General features: G+C 44.6%; 1 protein-coding gene across 1 annotated transcript in view; it reads left to right on the top strand.

Moving 5' to 3' along the window:
• Positions 1-16,618, top strand: part of Snx1 (sorting nexin 1) — a 37,247-nt gene that overhangs the window by 17,821 nt on the left and 2,808 nt on the right. The window contains exons 3-11 of the mRNA XM_076925364.1: positions 1,722-1,849; positions 2,361-2,427; positions 5,831-5,874; positions 8,920-9,061; positions 9,830-9,908; positions 10,469-10,544; positions 12,334-12,447; positions 12,634-12,727; positions 14,319-14,524. Coding sequence (XP_076781479.1) covers positions 1,722-1,849; positions 2,361-2,427; positions 5,831-5,874; positions 8,920-9,061; positions 9,830-9,908; positions 10,469-10,544; positions 12,334-12,447; positions 12,634-12,727; positions 14,319-14,524 — 950 coding nt within the window. The remainder of the gene's footprint in view (positions 1-1,721; positions 1,850-2,360; positions 2,428-5,830; positions 5,875-8,919; positions 9,062-9,829; positions 9,909-10,468; positions 10,545-12,333; positions 12,448-12,633; positions 12,728-14,318; positions 14,525-16,618) is intronic.

The following is a 16,618-nucleotide window of genomic DNA, read 5'->3' as shown; positions in this document are numbered from 1 at the left end:
TGGCGCCTCCGCACAATATGGTGAGCCTTGGCTTCTGTTGTTGTTGTTGTTCTTGTTGTTGTTGTTAGACAAGGTTTTACTAAACTGCTCAGGTAGACCATGAACCCTCTTGCCTCAGCCTCTGAGCAGCTAGACTTTAGGTCTGTGCTCCGGCCTGGCTGGAATGCTGGGATTACAAATTCATCCCCTCATACCCAGTTTCACCCAATGAATAGTTTCAATGAATAGTACATGTTTCATTTACTAACTCGATCTGTTTTGTTGGACCTACATAAAGCAAATCAATCTCCTATACAAACTTGAGCTGGCTCCTTTTTCAAAGGCCTCACAACCTAGCATATCCATTCTGTGTGCTGCTCCAGGTTTTATGCCCCCACGGCAGGGTTTTTTGCAGAAATGATTCACACTCAGTGGTCAGCACAGTAATCTAAAATTGTCTCTGGGTTCTGCCTGGCACCTAGTGAAAATCTAGAAAGAAAAGGAAGCAGTTTTCTCTATGGTTCCCAAGCCTAAACTGAATACGTAACAGACCAAAACCCATAAGTGAATATTTATGTTTTTCTTCACTAAAAAAAAAAAAAAAAAAAACAGTGAACTGGTTAGGGTTAGACCTTCTAGCTTTACTGCTCTACATTGGAAGTATATTTGCATAAGAAATTTTAATGTCTAAAAATGGTACAAAATGCTGTTTTAGAAGTCATTTCTCTGGAACACACAGAGAACGAGTTGTTCCACTCACCTGTGTCTTCTCCAGAGAGAGGCAGTTCTTAAAGTGCAGGCCAGGTCTTCTCTTCAAAATCAGAAATGTTTTTTGGGTCTGCTGCTCCCTCTCCCCATTCTGGTAGCATTTACAAATGAGAGCTTACTCTGTCAGGATATAGCTAAACTGTCACTGTGACTAGCTGCTAAACTGTCAACATAGCTGTGCTGTGATCAAGTGTACCAACCCCACTTTCCCAAGTGTTGCTGTACGTTTTCTGGTTGATATTTTTTCTGAGACTTCCTCTGATGCATACCTGCCTGATCTGTCATGCTGTGTATAAAGCAGACAACCAGAGGTATACTCTTGTACAAACAAGAATACATGAGCTTCATGTAAGGTTTTGAGTGACCACTCCTGTGATAGTTTGTATATGTTTGGCCCAGGGAGTGGCACTATTTGGAGGTGTGGTCTTGTTGGAGTAGGTGTGTCACTGTGGGTGTGGGCTTTAAGATCCTCACTCTAGTTGCCTGGTATTCTGCTAGCAGCCTTCAGATGAAGATGTAGAACTCTTAGCTCCTCCTGCACCATGCCTGCCTGGATGCCACCATGTTCCCGCCTTGATGATAATGGACTGAACCTCTGAACCTGTAAGCCAGTCCCAATTAAATGTCGTCCTTTATAAGAGTTGCTTTGGTCGTAGTGTCTGTTCACAGCATTAAAACCCTAACTAAGACAACTCTCAAGAGTAAAATTATTTGACATCTTTATTTTGCTAGATTCCTGGTTCTCTAGCCTAGGCTAGCCAAACAGTTGTGTCTGAAATGAAAGGGAGAGCTTGCTCTACCAAACCTTTGCTAGAGCAGCCCTCCCCTCAGTGCCTTCTCCTTTGGCTCATGTAAAAACTGCCTCTTGTTTTTGTTCTATTAGGTGCTTGCCATTCTTGAGGGCCTCACCCTGACTGACGCTCAGTCTTTAAAACTCACGATTGACACTCATTTTAAACTATCAACTGTTTTAGATGCCACAGTGGAACTCTCCCTGGACAGCACACAGAATAACCAGAAGACAACGCCAGGCAAAACACTTATTTCTCATCCTCCGCAAGAAGCCACAAATTCTCCTAAGCCACAGCCACGCTATGAGGAGGTGAGAGGATACGCCGTTGTTCTCCTCCCTTTTGCATCTTTGGGACTATGTGCTGCCAGGCTGGAGTTCTGTTGGGGTTGAACCTTAAGAAAACATTTACAGCTCCTGGAGGAAACATATGGTTCATGCCCAACCAGAATCAAATGAGAACTCTTTGTTAGACAGTGTCCGTTCCCCTAAGGACAGCAAAAGGTTTTCACTGGTCATTGATGCTGTTTTCTGTCTGAGCTCCTGTATGCAGGGAGGAACACAGCCTCTCCCTCTTCCCCATTTAGTCCAAAGAAGGCCAAGTCAACTCAAATTCTCTAAGTACTCGTTATTGTGAAGGTAGGGGTGTGAGGAGATGTACATGGAATGACTGTGAACTGGCTCACGACTTGAACTTGTAGGCATTGCCTCACTAGTGCTGTGTGATAGACGTGAGCACTGAGAAGAACATCTTTGGCTTTATTATGTTCACAGATAATGAATTGTGTAATGTTTAGCAAATCTCCTTTTTTTCTTCTTAAAGCTGGAGGAAGAAGAACAGGAAGATCAGTTTGATTTGACAGTTGGTATCACTGATCCTGAGAAGATCGGTAAGTGTCCTGGGCTCTTGTAATGTTGCCATGAGCCCTGACCAGCTAGTTTGGAAGTGGCTCTCAGTAAAGCTGAACAGCAAATGTGAAGTGCTTCATCAGTTTCTTTCCTGGAACTATGCTTCTGAGGTCAGAGAGAGTTCTCAAGCACATTACCTAGATTTTTTTTTTTTTTTATCTTTAGGAAGAAAATCCAGAGACTTGAAATATAACTATAATCTTTAGAAACTCAAATGTGGTTCAGAAGATTACTGAGGGCACTTGTATCCATCTTCACAACCTGAGTTCAATCCCCAAAGCCCACATCTTGAATGAAAAACCGACTCTGAAAGTTGTTTTCTGACCGCCACACGTGTGTCATGGCATGATCATGCCCACATACATAGAAATGAAAAATTAATAATTAAAAAAAAGCCACAGACAGCAGCAGGAGAGATGACTCAGCAGTTAAGAACCCCACTACTCTTGCAGAGGACCTGGTGCTCATACAGCGGGTGGCCAGCTACTTAGCAGGGTCTTTATGGGCATCTTACTCAGTTCCTTCACTTATCAGAAGAGGAAAGTAAGGACCAAGGAAAATAGCATCCTGTTAAGGCAGCCGTGTGGTTCAGTGTAAGAGTAGGACCAGGGCCTTGGGTGACATGCCTAGGAGTCTCTTGCTGCCTACATCTTTAGTAGAATAATAGAAATTACAACTGCTACTAATTGTTTGAATATTTACTGTTGTGATTTTGAGCCAGGAGAAGGAGTTACCTAAGCTGTTAGCTACCTAGAGCTGCTGTAGCAAAGGACCACAAACGTAAAAGACTTAAGACAATAGAAGTAAGCCAGGGATGGTGGGCTATACCTGTCCTTCCTGCTCTTGAATGCTGAGGCAGGAGGAATGCCTTGAGTTTGAGGCTAACCTGGGCTACAGAATGAAAAGCTATCTCAAAAACAAAAATCAGAGATTTTCTCACAGTTCTAAATCAGAAAGCCTGAAATCATGGTGTGGGCATGGCCATCCATGTTCCTTTGAAATTGGAAGAGAAGGAAGGACCTTACCTGTCTTATGCCTTCTAGTCGTCCCAGGTGTGCTGTGGCCTGAAGATGAAATAGTACCTTGTCACCACTGTCCCATGTTATTCTAAGTCTCCACATCATCACCCTCCAGGAATGCCTGTCTGAGTTGCCCTATTTCTTTTAAGAACACAGTCATGTTGTACTTGATCCATCCTGTCTTAGTTAGGGTTTCTATTCCTGCACAAACATCATGACCAAGAAGCAAGTTGGGAAGGAAAGGGTTTATGCAGCTTACACTTCCACATTGCTGTTCATCACCAAAGGAAGTCAGGACTGGAACTCAAGCAGGTCAGGAAGCAGAAGCTGATGCAGAGGCCATGGAAGGATTTTACTTACTGGCTTGCTTCCCCTGGCTTGCTCAGCTTGCTCTCTTATAAGACTACCAGCCCAGGGACGGCACCACCCACAATGGGCCCTCCCATCCTTGATCACTAATTGAGAAAATGCCTTACAGCTGGATCTCATGGGGTCATTTCCTCAAGGGAGGCTCCTTTCTCTTTGATAACTCCAGCCTGTGTCAAGTTGACACACAAAACCAGCCAGTGCACTCCCTAATATCTTCATTTTATCTGTGCAGACAATGTTTTCAAGTAAAGTCATGTTATCTAGAGGGGCATACCTGACCCTACATACAGAGTAATTTAAACAGCTCATAAATCAGATCTGAACACAAATTACTTTAAATGCTAATCTTTCACCCCCTTGTTCTATATTCTTAGTCACGTTGATTCCAAGAAGCCAGCTAATTAAAACATTTTTTCTATCAGGACCTGATCTTTGTAGCAGCATGTTCTGTTTGTGTGGGCTGTTTAGTCAACATGCGTGTCTCATTCCAGCACACATTTAAATAAATTAGAACTGCACATTTACCAGGCTATTCTTTTTAGAATCTTGGCAATTTGCATATGTCACCTCCAACTTGGAAGTTATTTAGGAGATCTATATGCATTTTCAGATTGTCATGTGACTAAGCCACTTTCAGGGCTTCTGTACAGAGAGAGGGCTTCTCTCTTTGCACACACTGCCATAGCTGCAGTGTCCGGAGAGAGGCCCTGCTTGGTTAATGTGCTCAGTGCACACAGACACTTAGGTTTTTCTTCCTGTGGCTACTAAATTAAGTGAATAACCATGACTGCTCTATGGTGGGAGAAATCTCCATTATATTAAAAAATTGTTTTTAATGCATGGTAAAATTCTTAGTATTGGGCAATGTAAGTGTTTCAAAGTATTATAAAGGTGGTAGTCAATATAAGGTAATTTTTTTAGATTAGCTGTAGTTCCTGTTTTGCAATACCCTTTTTGGTAGGTGTTGTGAGATGGGTATACCTCCTATTTCTGTACAATTTCTAGCCGTGTGTGTGTGTGTGTGTGTGTGTGCACTTACAAATAAAAGCAAGCATTTCTACCCATCACAGTGACAGGATGTTGCAGAGTGTGACCCTGCTGATCCACTTCTGCCCTTCTCCCTGGCCTCTCATTCCAGAGTCAGATCAGAAGCAAAGGCAACTGGGAATTGTTGACCTAGGCGTTCCTGTTTCATAAGAGGAGGAACCAGGGAAAGGGGTTGGGGAACCAACCCTAAGCCCCATGGTCCAGCCTAGGGGCTTTGTCTGGGTTCCAGTATATGTCTTTTCAAGGTTCAGGGAGTCAATAGTGCCTTTATGTCCCTAAGTGGTCTAGGTCAGGACACTACCACAGAGAAAAACAGTTGCTTGAGTCCTAGATTATTTAACAGTCAATGGCTTTTTCATAAAAACTATTCCTCCAGGAAAGGGAGATTTTTGTGACATCAGGCAGCCCAAGTGTCTTCCTGCCAGGCCCTTTGCTCTGTGTGAGCATGCTGGATCAGAGAGGTCAGTGTCTGACAGCACCAGTGCCGGGACCTCTGAAAGAGCAGACTGAGCCTGGAGCTAGCCTCGGGTAGAAGTACTTGTTCCCTTTACATCAGTTGCTTCCTTCTCCTGCTCTGTACAGCGAGAGAATTGTTTGGTTTTGGACAGATGTGTGTAACCAGCCCAAATATTGGCGTGGTAACAAGAGATGAATTGTCAGTATCCTCTGTGAGGGTATAAATGGAGCCTGGCTTTGGAACAGGGACTGACTCTCTTGTCTAACTCAAACTGGGGCCCAGCCAGCATCCGTAGGGGCATGTGTGCCGCACAACCCCCAAGGCACAGGAAAACGTGGATTTTAGGATTGTATCTAAAGCCTGGAAATGCAGCATGCCTTCGAAGAGAGAGCGGGCTCCTGCAGCTTCTGGTCTCTAGTTAGATGTTACTGGATCAGCTTTCCTTTCCTTAATTGAAAGAATAATTCCCTCCTGTTTGTTGTTCTCCCACAGGGGATGGTATGAATGCCTATGTAGCCTACAAAGTCACTACCCAGGTGAGTCCCCGTGGCCTACATGTCCTCAGTAGTCCTGACTGTTCACACCAAGGTTAACATCTAGACTATTTCCAATAACCTCCTCCTATTTATCAAGCTGTAGCAAGTCTACATTGACTTGTTAATCTTTTCTTAGTTTATTTTATGTGTATAAATGTTTTGCCTGCATGTGTACCCTGTGCACCATGTGCATGCCTAGTGACCACAGAGGTCAGAAGAGGGGTTAAAACCACTTGGAACCACAGTATCAGATGACTATAACCTGCCATTTGGGTGCTGGGAACTGAACCCCAACCCAGATCCCTTGGAAGAGCAGCCAGTGCTTTTAACCTCTGAGCCATCTCTCTGGGCCCCTTGCCTTTGTAGTCTTAACTAGGTACACCAGCCTAGGCCTCCCCAGAATTCTTACGGAAAGGTGGTACCTTAGTGTGTAACTGTGCAAGGTTTAAGAGCTACATCATATTTCATTTTTTCCCTATCCCTCTTAGGAAATATGTGACTGTAGCTAGTTTAGTGGATTGCCTCAAATGAAGAACAATTATCAGTTTACAGCTTTTCAGTTCTTGGATCAGACATGGTGTATACCTTCATCTGTAAACCCAGCACTACAGAGGCAGAAGCGGGAGGATTAGGATTTGGAGAACAGCCTGGGGTACTTAGTTGAGACCCTTTTTCAAACAAGCAAAACTTATGTATATCCACCCTCAGAACAGAGGGATTTGAGGTTGGTTGGTGTTAGAGACAGGTCTCCTTATGTAGCCAGTGCTGGTCTCAAGCTTCTGATATGTTCACCTGAGCCTCTTTAGCTCTGGGATTACAAGTGTGTACCACCACACCTGACACAAAGCCAGATTGTCTGCCTCAGTCTCCCAAGTGCTGGAATCATAGGCATTTGCCACTGTACCTGGCTTTTTCCCCATATTTTCTATAACTTATATTCCTTGAATCTGGCCCTTTTAAAATTAGATACTATTTTGTCACTCTAGTAAAAGAGAGCCCTGGCCTACTACTGTTGGGCACCACGGTGAGCACCGCTGGTTTCGTCGGCTCTGCCTTCCTGGTTGTCTGGCACAACCATGGCACTGTAGCTCATGGCACTTGCTCCCCGAGAAATCTCGTTTCCTTTATAAACAGTCCTTGCATGTGTATCCTTAAGTGATGTGATATTTTGTGTTGAGTTTCATAAAATAACCTGCTGAATTCCTTTCTTTGCATGGTTCTCAGACCTCTCCCTGTTGGCACTGACAGTAGTTAGTCTGCTACATGAATTACCACAGTGTATAAACTTGTTCTCCCTAGGCCTTTCCAGTTCTCATAACTGAACTCTGTGCATGCCTCCTCTAATGTCTCTGGTGCCCCATGGACATGTTTCTCTAGATATATAAATAAATAAATAGGAAATATTAAATTCAAGGAGTATAAACTTTTTTTTTTTTTTTTTTTGATTTTTTGAGACAGGGTGTCTCTGTGTAGCCCTGGCTGTCCTGGAACTCACTCTGTAGACCAGGCTGGCCTCGAACTCAGAAATCCGCCTGCCTCTGCCTCCCAAGTGCTGGGATTAAAGGCGTGCACTACTACCGCCCAGCTATATAAACTATTTTTAATGTCTTTGTACCAATTTATACAGAATCTCATTGATTCATTTTCTTGCCAGTACTTGGCAGAGTCAACCTCTGTGAATTTTGCCCATTTGGCAAATATAAATATGAATATAAATATAAAGTTATGTCTCATATATTCCCTAGCTTTCCTGCTGTTTTAATTAAAAGATGCATGCATGCACAATGCATATGTGTGTGCATGTGTGTGTATATATATGTATAAAACATATATATATATATATATATATATATATATATATATATATATGGATATATGGATGATTATTCTATGTTTATATGTATGTTGGATCTCCTGGGACTGGCATTACAGATGGCTGTGACCCACCATGTGGGATCTGGAAACTGAACCCTGGTCCTCTGAAGAGCAGCCAGTGCTTTTTTTTTTTTTTACTTTTACTGGAAGACTTCTTTGTGTTTCTCTCAACTACTCCTTGGTCCTCCTGTGAGCTCTAAAGCCCACAGCACTTTAGAAGTTATTATCTACAGACATGTTATCTGATTTCCTCATCATCTTAGACGCATTCTTCAGTGTGTATTGTTTTGTTTGTCTGCTTTGATTCTAGTAGCTAAAGGAAGTCAATTAATGACAAATTGCTTACAGATGACCATAGAGTTGTATCTTTTAACTAGAACTCAATATTAGTTTAATTAGAGCAAGCATACTTAACCTAGAAATGAAACTATATTTGAATTTTACTGGTTGCCTTTGTAACCTCATACACACTTGAGTGTGCAAGTGTGTGTACTCATGTGTTTCCATGTGGATACACAACAAGATATTGAATGTCTTAACTTTATAGCTCCCTGTCTTACTGACTTAGACAGGGCCTCTCATTGGACCTGAAGCTTGCCTTTTTGGCAAAACTAGTTGGCTAGAAGGCATTGGGCCTGTCTGTCTCCACCTCCACCTCCCCAGTGCTGAGTACAGGCATGTACAGCCTTGCACAGTTTTTTTGGTTTGGTTTGGTTTGGTTTGGTTTTTTTGAGACAGGGTTTCTCTGTGTGACCCTGGCTATCCTGGAACTTGACTCTGTAGACCAGGCTGGTCTTGAACTCAGAGATCTGACTGTCTCTACTTTCCAAGTGCTGAGATTTAAGGTATACATCACCACCAACCCTACCCAGCTTTTTCTGTGGATACTGAAGATTCAAACTGGCCCTTATCCTTACAGAGCAAGTCTTCTTACCCAATGAGCCATGCCCCAAGTCACATATCCTATTTTTTTTATGCACTGAAAATTATTACTCTAAATAGAATTTTTTAGATTCCCAGGCTGCCAAAAAAGAAAAGCCTCTGTTTTAGACAAAGTTATTTACCAGGTGTCTAAAGGACAAGGTAATCTGTTTCCTTTAATGTCAGCAGGATAGATACTCATCCTGGATTTGGAATTAAATTGCCTTGTGTTTTCTTTCCATGCCCAAGACGAGCTTACCAATGTTCAGAAGCAGGCAGTTTTCAGTAAAAAGAAGATTCAGTGACTTTCTGGGTCTTTATGAAAAGCTTTCGGAGAAGCACTCCCAGAATGGTTTCATTGTCCCTCCTCCACCTGAGAAGAGCCTAATAGGTAAGCCTGTGGTCTCTGATCACAGGGGCACTAGAGGGGTAGCCATGCTATTTTTACATCTTCTCTTCCTGCCTCAGTCTCATGAGTGCTAGAATTACAGGCTTGCACTACAACCTGGGAAAGATAAAGTAAGTGTGTGTGTGTGTGTGTGTGTGTGTGTGTGTGTGTGTTAGTGGTGGTATTTAAATACAGTGCCTCATGCATATTAGGTAGAAACTACCACTGAGCTATCCCTCAGTCTCAGGACTCTTAATGATTGTTCTTCCTTCCATCTGGGGATTAGGGGAGGAACCTTCTTACTGCCATTATGTTTGTCTGTACTCAGAATCTCAGAGCATTTTTTTCTGTTATTATTTCATTGTTAACTGTATTGTTATGTGTGGGGTTTTGCCTGCTTACATGTATGTGCACCACGTGTATGCAGGTGCCCAGATCCCTTAGAACTTAAGTTGTGAACCCTATGTGGGTGCTAGAAATAGGACCTATATGCTCTGAAAGAGCAGCTAGTACTCATAACCACTGAGCACACACCACACACACACCACACACACACACACACACACACACACACACTTGGCTTTTTGTTTTGGTTTTTGGTTTTTCGAGACAGGGTTTCTCTGTGTAGCCCTGGCTATCCTGGAACTCACTCTGTAGACCAGGCTGGCCTCGAACTCAGAAATCCGCCTGCCTCTGCCTCCCAAGTGCTGGGATTAAAGGCATGCCCCACCACCGCCCGGCGCTTATTTTGTTTCTTAAATTTTACTCTAGGAATGACAAAGGTGAAGGTTGGGAAGGAAGATTCTTCCTCTGCAGAATTTCTTGAGAAACGGAGGGCTGCTTTGGAAAGGTAGGTGCCTGACAGCTGTTGTTGGTCACGTTAGGTAGAGAGGCTGCTGCTTTCCTTCTCTGTTGGAGATGAGCTGAGGTAAGTATCAGCCACAGCTGCCTTTGTGTCACTTCCCTTCCCACCTCTTTCTCCTCTTATCCGCACTGAACCGCCATATTTCCTTCTTGCATACTCTACAGCATGGTTCTGGGGTCTCTCTCTGATGAGTCAGTTAGTTGTCTTTTGGAAATGTGAAGGACATGAAATTTTAAATACTTACAGAGACTTGCTTAAGTGCCTTATCTGAGGGCATTTTACATAATAAAAGAAAATAAAAGTTCCTGCTAGCACTGGACAGCATCCCAAACCTTCAGAGTCCTAACCAGATCTGGGCAGTCATGGTGCACCCCTTTAATCTCAGCACTTGGGAGGCAGACTCTCGAAGATCTCTGGGTTCAAGGCCAGCCTGATCTACAGAGTGAGTTCCAGGACAGCCAGGGCTACACAGAGAAACCCTGTCTGGAAACAAAACAAACCAGGGAAATAGAGTTCTAACCTGTTGGTGATTTTTTACCCTTTAGGTACCTTCAAAGAATTGTGAATCATCCTACCATGATACAGGACCCAGATGTCAGGGAGTTTTTGGAAAAAGAAGAGGTTGGTATTACACAGCTCAGCTTCATCTCTCACTCCCTGAGGGAAATGAAATACTTAAATAAATGCTATACCCAGTGAGTTTGTGTGACCCCCCAAGAAGGACAGGACTTCCACTGCTCCAAGTGAAAGCAGCTCACTTGTGGTCAAATGGTGGCCTACGGTGTCTTGTGGAGCAAAGTGCTCTGTTTGGCAGGGGCTCAGCATGCCTTTCATAAGTTACTAATTGTTTCAAGCTGAATGTGTATTTTGTGCTAGGAAGCTGAGAGGCATTAGTTAAAAACCAGCAACCACAGACCCACCATATAGCAAAAGGGTTGATTGAAGTTAACTTTTTTTTAATAGACTATGCATTCATGATTGTGAAAAATTGGAGACACCCCAATTGCTAGTAACCAATGAACTAAATAAAATGTATGCTGCCAGGCGGTGGTGGCGCACGCCTTTAGTCCCTGCACTTGGGAGGCAGAGGCAGGTAGATTTCTGAGTTCGAGGCCAGCCTGGTCTACAGAGTGAGTTCCAGGACAGCCAGTTCTACACATAGAAACCTTGTCTCGAAAAACCAAAAAAAAAAAAAAAGTAAAACCAAAATATATACATACATACATACATACATATGCACAACAAACACCCAAATACCTTATGTTGACCATACACACAAAGTGTAAAGAAATAAGGATGTAAGAAGCATCAAATAGTATTTTCTGAAGCAGAAGGCACATAGCTGGAGAAAAATAGTGTCTTAGAAAACTAGAATGAAGTCAGTTGTCTTGCAAGACTGTTGCTAGGTTTTTGTTACTATAATGAAAATGGGATTATTGTAATGAGATTTTTTCCCTCCAAAATGAAATTTTTTTAATTGAAAATAATCTGTCAAAGCCTTAAGTCATTTCATTCTACTTCTGAATCTTTCTGATCTATCCTTCCTCACTCGGTAACCCTAGAGCAGGGTTTGTTTTTTGAGATCCTTTGGACTGGGTAATCCTTCGTGCTGGGCTGGGCTGGGCTAGGCTGTGGTGAAAGATGCTTAGCTCTGCCCACTAGATGCCAGCAGTTCTCCCTCCCAGGATGGGACAACTCACATCATCTCCAGATATTGTCACATGTCCCCTTGGAGCAAAATGGTCTCAATTTGAGAAGGACTCCATGACATTCTGAACACCTAAGACCCTTAAGATAGCTCCTGTGCTTAAGACATTCAGTCACTGGGGAAACTCTCAAAGCTGTGACTCCCCTTCTGTGCAGGGACCTTCGACTATTTTTGAGACTTGGCCTTTCTACCTAGCCTTGGCTGTGTTGGGATTAAAGGTGTGTATCACCACACCAGCAGGAGCCTTTAACTTTAACAAAGGAATACAGGGAATACAGTCCTCTGCAAGGGAAAGTCCTTGCTCTGAATTCCTGATGACCTGAGCTAGTTGACCACGTGAAGGTGGAAGGAGAGAACGAACACCACAGAGTGCTGTGGCCCATGTGTACATGCAAAATAATTTTAATGTTAAAAAAATATAAAGAAATGCTTGGTGTTTAATTAGGTCATACCTGGGTAGGCAGACAGCCTGGCCACACAACAAACACTCAGTGTGCTCTCTTTCTGTAAATAATATCAAGAGCTGAAAAATTGATTCTTACTGCCATGGCACTTTGGGTTTGCTTCTCATTTCCTTGTCTTGGGTTCCTGTAACACAGTCAAGTAACTTGTTGACAAGTTCTGAGCATGCCATGGTGAACACTAATTCTTCTGAATCTAAAGAGGCAGCAGATAACTTGCATCCCTGCCTTGGTCTTATAGCTGCCTCGAGCTGTGGGTACGCAGGCTTTGAGTGGTGCTGGTCTCCTTAAGATGTTCAACAAAGCTACAGATGCAGTCAGCAAAATGACCATCAAGATGAATGAATCGGACATTGTGAGTAGCCCATGCCTCTAGGATGCCCTGAGAGGTCCTGAAATTTCTGAGATTACTTTCTTTTCAATTAAAACAAAACCAAAAACAAAATAAACAAACCAGCCCTTGGTAAACGCTGCTAAAGAAAGGCAGCTCCCTGCACTTTGTTGAACATTTTCAAGCCAGCTCTGGGCTGTGTGTTTCCAGTGGTTCGAGGAGAAGCTCCAGGAGGTAGAGTGCGAGGAGCAGCGCCTACGGAAGCTGCACGCTGTGGTGGAGACTCTAGTCAACCATAGGAAAGGTAACCACTTGCTCTGACACACACCTGCACTGGGGGAAATCGGTGTCCTCCGTGGGCTGGAGATGAGAGGCTTGCTGTTCTCAGCCATCCAAGTGGAAATTTTCAGCCTACCTGTTGCATGATGTTCTGATAAGCAAGATACATCCCTATCTCCTGGCAAGAAACATGATTTAAACCACTATGAGCAGTGGGTGGAGGGAGCCTGCCTGGGTACACGCTGCTTCTCTTGATGGGAGTTGGAGGCTGACGTCCACATTGATGTTTTTGCTACATGGTCATACTAGCAAGGTATGGATGCAGGGAAGCCTTCTGTGTCTTCTTTCTTCCCCTTCTTTCTAGTGAGCTTTGCTTAATTGGGAACTTGTGGAATTTTCCAAATTTGAATGCTTTCCTTCTGTGTCTTAAACATACTGCTAGCAAGAAATCTAAAAGACCATTAGCATGAAGCCAGTGTAAGGGCTGGCAAGCTATGACATGGCTGAAAGAACAGATTTGTCCCTGGACCCTGTTGCTATGAGAAGAGTATGCTGCAGAGACAATGTGTGGCCTGCAGAGCCCAAGGTACTGACTGGCCCCATACAGAAAGTTTGCTCTGCTGAAGAAAGTGGGATAGTCTGTGTGTGTGTGTGTGTGTGTGTGTGTGTGTGGTGTCTATGTGTGTGGTGTCTATGTGTGGTGTGTGTGTGTGTGATGTCTGTCTGTGTGTGGTATCTGTGTGTGGTGTCTATGTGTGGTGTCTATGTGTGATATGGTGTCTGTGTGTGGTGTCTGTGTGTGGTGTCTGTGTGTGGTATGGTGTCTGTGTCTGTGTGTGGTGTCTATCTGTGTGTGGTGTCTATCTGTGTGTGGTGTGGTGTCTGTGTGTGTATGGTGTCTGTGTGCAGTGTCTGTGTGTGGTGTCTGTGTGTGTGTGTGTGTGTGTGTGTGTGTGTGTGTGGTGTCTGTCTATGTGTGGTATCTGTGTGTGGTGTCTATGTGTGTGGTGTCTATGTGTGGTGTGTGTGTATGTGTGTGTGTGTATGTGTGTGTGTGTGATGTCTGTCTGTGTGTGGTATCTGTGTGTGGTGTCTATGTGTGGTGTCTATGTGTGATATGGTGTCTGTGTGTGGTGTCTGTGTGTGGTATGGTGTCTGTGTCTGTGTGTGGTGTCTATCTGTGTGTGGTGTCTATCTGTGTGTGTATGGTGTCTGTGTGCAGTGTCTGTGTGTGTGTGTGTGTGTGTCTGTGTGTGTGTGGTGTCTGTGTGTGTGTGATTCATAGAGGTGACAGTTCATGAGCTCCAGCATAAATACCAGAGCCACTCCTTCACTTGGCCTGGTGACATGAGTAAGCAGTTGACTCTCCAGGAATGCTGGGGCTTCTTCCTCAGGCAGCCAGGCTTTGTCATATGTAGACAGCAAGAACTTTCCCCTCCCAATCCTGTGACCAACTGAGGCCATTTCTCTTCATTTTCAGTTTGGAGACTGGGTCACAGAGCCCTTAGTTGTCAGATATGTAGGGGCCACAGTCACCAGGCTGTGCTCTGCAGGGTCAAGTACCTTTCCTCTTTCCTGAGAAATCAGAAGCCTCTGCTGTCTTTGCCTTCTTCCAGAGCTAGCGCTAAACACAGCCCTGTTTGCCAAGAGTCTAGCCATGCTTGGGAGCTCCGAGGACAACACAGCACTGTCACGAGCACTCTCCCAACTGGCTGAAGTGGAAGAAAAGATTGAGCAGCTCCACCAGGAACAGGCCAACAATGACTTCTTCCTCCTTGCAGAACTCCTGAGTGACTATATTCGCCTCCTGGCCATTGTCCGAGTAAGCCTCACTTCCTTTCCCCCAGCTATCTTCTGCTCTTCACTTGCTCATTTTAGCTTAGGAGTGGTTGTAAGTTTACTCTTGAAAGGACCCTGTACACCCAGCAACCCACTTAAACTAGCCGTTACCTCTAGTTATTCTGAGGCCCACAGCAGCCCACTCTTGGATTTCCAAGTTGGCCCATTATTGTTGAGGACAGACAGTATTCTTTGTGCACCTTTCTCCAAGCAAGGCTTATTACAGACTGCTGCTTGGCTCCTGGAGCAGTGACTCTGCAGTCCTTTGGTCTTTGCCCTGATAAGAGCTCTTGCTGGCTTCCACTTGTCTTTCCAGTGTGAGGAGTCAGGTAATGATACAGTACTGGCTTGGTGCGCATGGAGGCGTGTGCTGAGAGCTTTCACCAGGGCCCACCCTCCTTGTGTTGTGCTAACCACACTGGTAGCAACACTGCACGCTGTCCCTCAGGTCAAATACCTCACGTCTCTGGTGACCAGGGTGGTCTGTTTCCAGAGCTCTCATAACAGTTAAGGAAGCTTTACTGGGCAGTATTAGCTCTTGCATGGCCTCCTTGATAAAGGGAGAACGAGAGGAACCTGGCATCTGCACTGTGAGACCCTGATTCTGCACGGTATCAGGATGCATGAGCCTCCCCTACTCCGCATTCTCAGCGCATCTCCCACTGTGGAGCTTCTGCGCTGTGTCAGGAGCTGAGCTGCCCCCTGGGTCCTCACTTCTAGCCCGAGAGCTGTTCCTTGTCCTGCTAATTCCAGAGAGATATAAGAAAGTCTGCTGAGAGGATTCTAAAAACCAGTTAGACTTCTCAGGCTAGAAAGCCATGGGGAAGGGCTCTGTCTGGGAAAAGCTTTCTGTGAAGAGCATTGTTTTGGGGGGCGGGGGTTCCCTAGAGACCACAGCTTTTGGAAATGACTCTAAGCAGGGTGAGCCTTTGTGAACAAAGCAAAGAGAAGCTAAGCTTTGTTCTCCATGGGCTGGAGCAGCAACCTGAGAGCAGAGAGCTCTGAGCAGGTCTCTTTTCAGAGACCCGTGCCACCTTCCTCATGTCATGAGCAAGCAGTGGTAATGGAGAAGTGAGCGAAGGTTTCTTTTGTGTCCTTCCCTGAAGCCCTGTTAACCCAGTGGGATAGGTTTAAGCCTTTTTAGATGTGGAGTCACCGTGTACCTGAACTTTTGACATTAAAGTGCTAAGAAAGTTCAGGAGCCAGGAATGGAAACACATGCCTATAATCCCAGCAGCTGGGAGGCTACAGCAAGAGGATCATGGGAAATTCTAGGCCAGCCTATGCTACATACATAGTGAGTTCATTGGATACATAGTGAAGCCTGTCTTAAGAAACAGAAGGAGCGGCAGAGCAGCAGCAGGGCTAGAGAAAGCGACTTTAGTGGCCCTGCACTCTGCCTTCAGTAGGAGCTGTGCTGAGGAACCTTTCGAGGAGTGGGGAGCAAATAAAGAGGGCCAGGTTGGCCTCAGGTACGCTCCCTGCTGTGGACTGCCTTTGAAGCTTGTTAGTGCAGGTGACATGGCTAGCAATTGTCCTGACAGCACCGCTTCTGTCCCAAGACAGGAGGTCAGTAATGACCTTTGGAGAGCCTAGAGCAGCCTGTGAGTGAGTGTGTGGGTGAGGTGCAGTCAGTAAGTAGGTTGTGGCCATTTTAAGTGTTTATGTAAAGCCTCCTTAAGCTGCCAGCATAGTGACTCATGCCAGTAATGGCAGCACTTGAGAGATTGGAGCAGGAGTTCAAGGTCATCCTCAGCTATACAATGAGATCAGGCCTGCCTGGCCTACCTGAGACCTTGTCTCAAAAGGAAAAAAATTCTGTTACCAAGCCTGTTGTTTGTATCAATCAGTTTGAAAGGCTGTAGACCTAGAGCTCCAGAGCTGAGCAAGGTCGGTTAAGTTTTGGTGCCTGCTTGTTTTCCCAGTACTCTGCACATGTGTAAACATCTACTGTAATTGCTAATACAATGATGGCTTTCCCAGGAGATAAGTTCCTTGAGAGTGGGACCATATGCTTCACTCCCACGGTATTCATGGCTCCTCACAGGTGGCAGACTCGGAAAGCGTGTAGACCTTG

The sequence above is a fragment of the Arvicanthis niloticus genome, chromosome 26, assembly GCF_011762505.2.
Source record: "Arvicanthis niloticus isolate mArvNil1 chromosome 26, mArvNil1.pat.X, whole genome shotgun sequence".
NCBI classification, from domain to species: domain Eukaryota; kingdom Metazoa; phylum Chordata; class Mammalia; order Rodentia; family Muridae; genus Arvicanthis; species Arvicanthis niloticus.
Note: the sequence above shows the minus strand (reverse complement) of the source record. Positions and strands in the feature narration are given on the sequence as shown.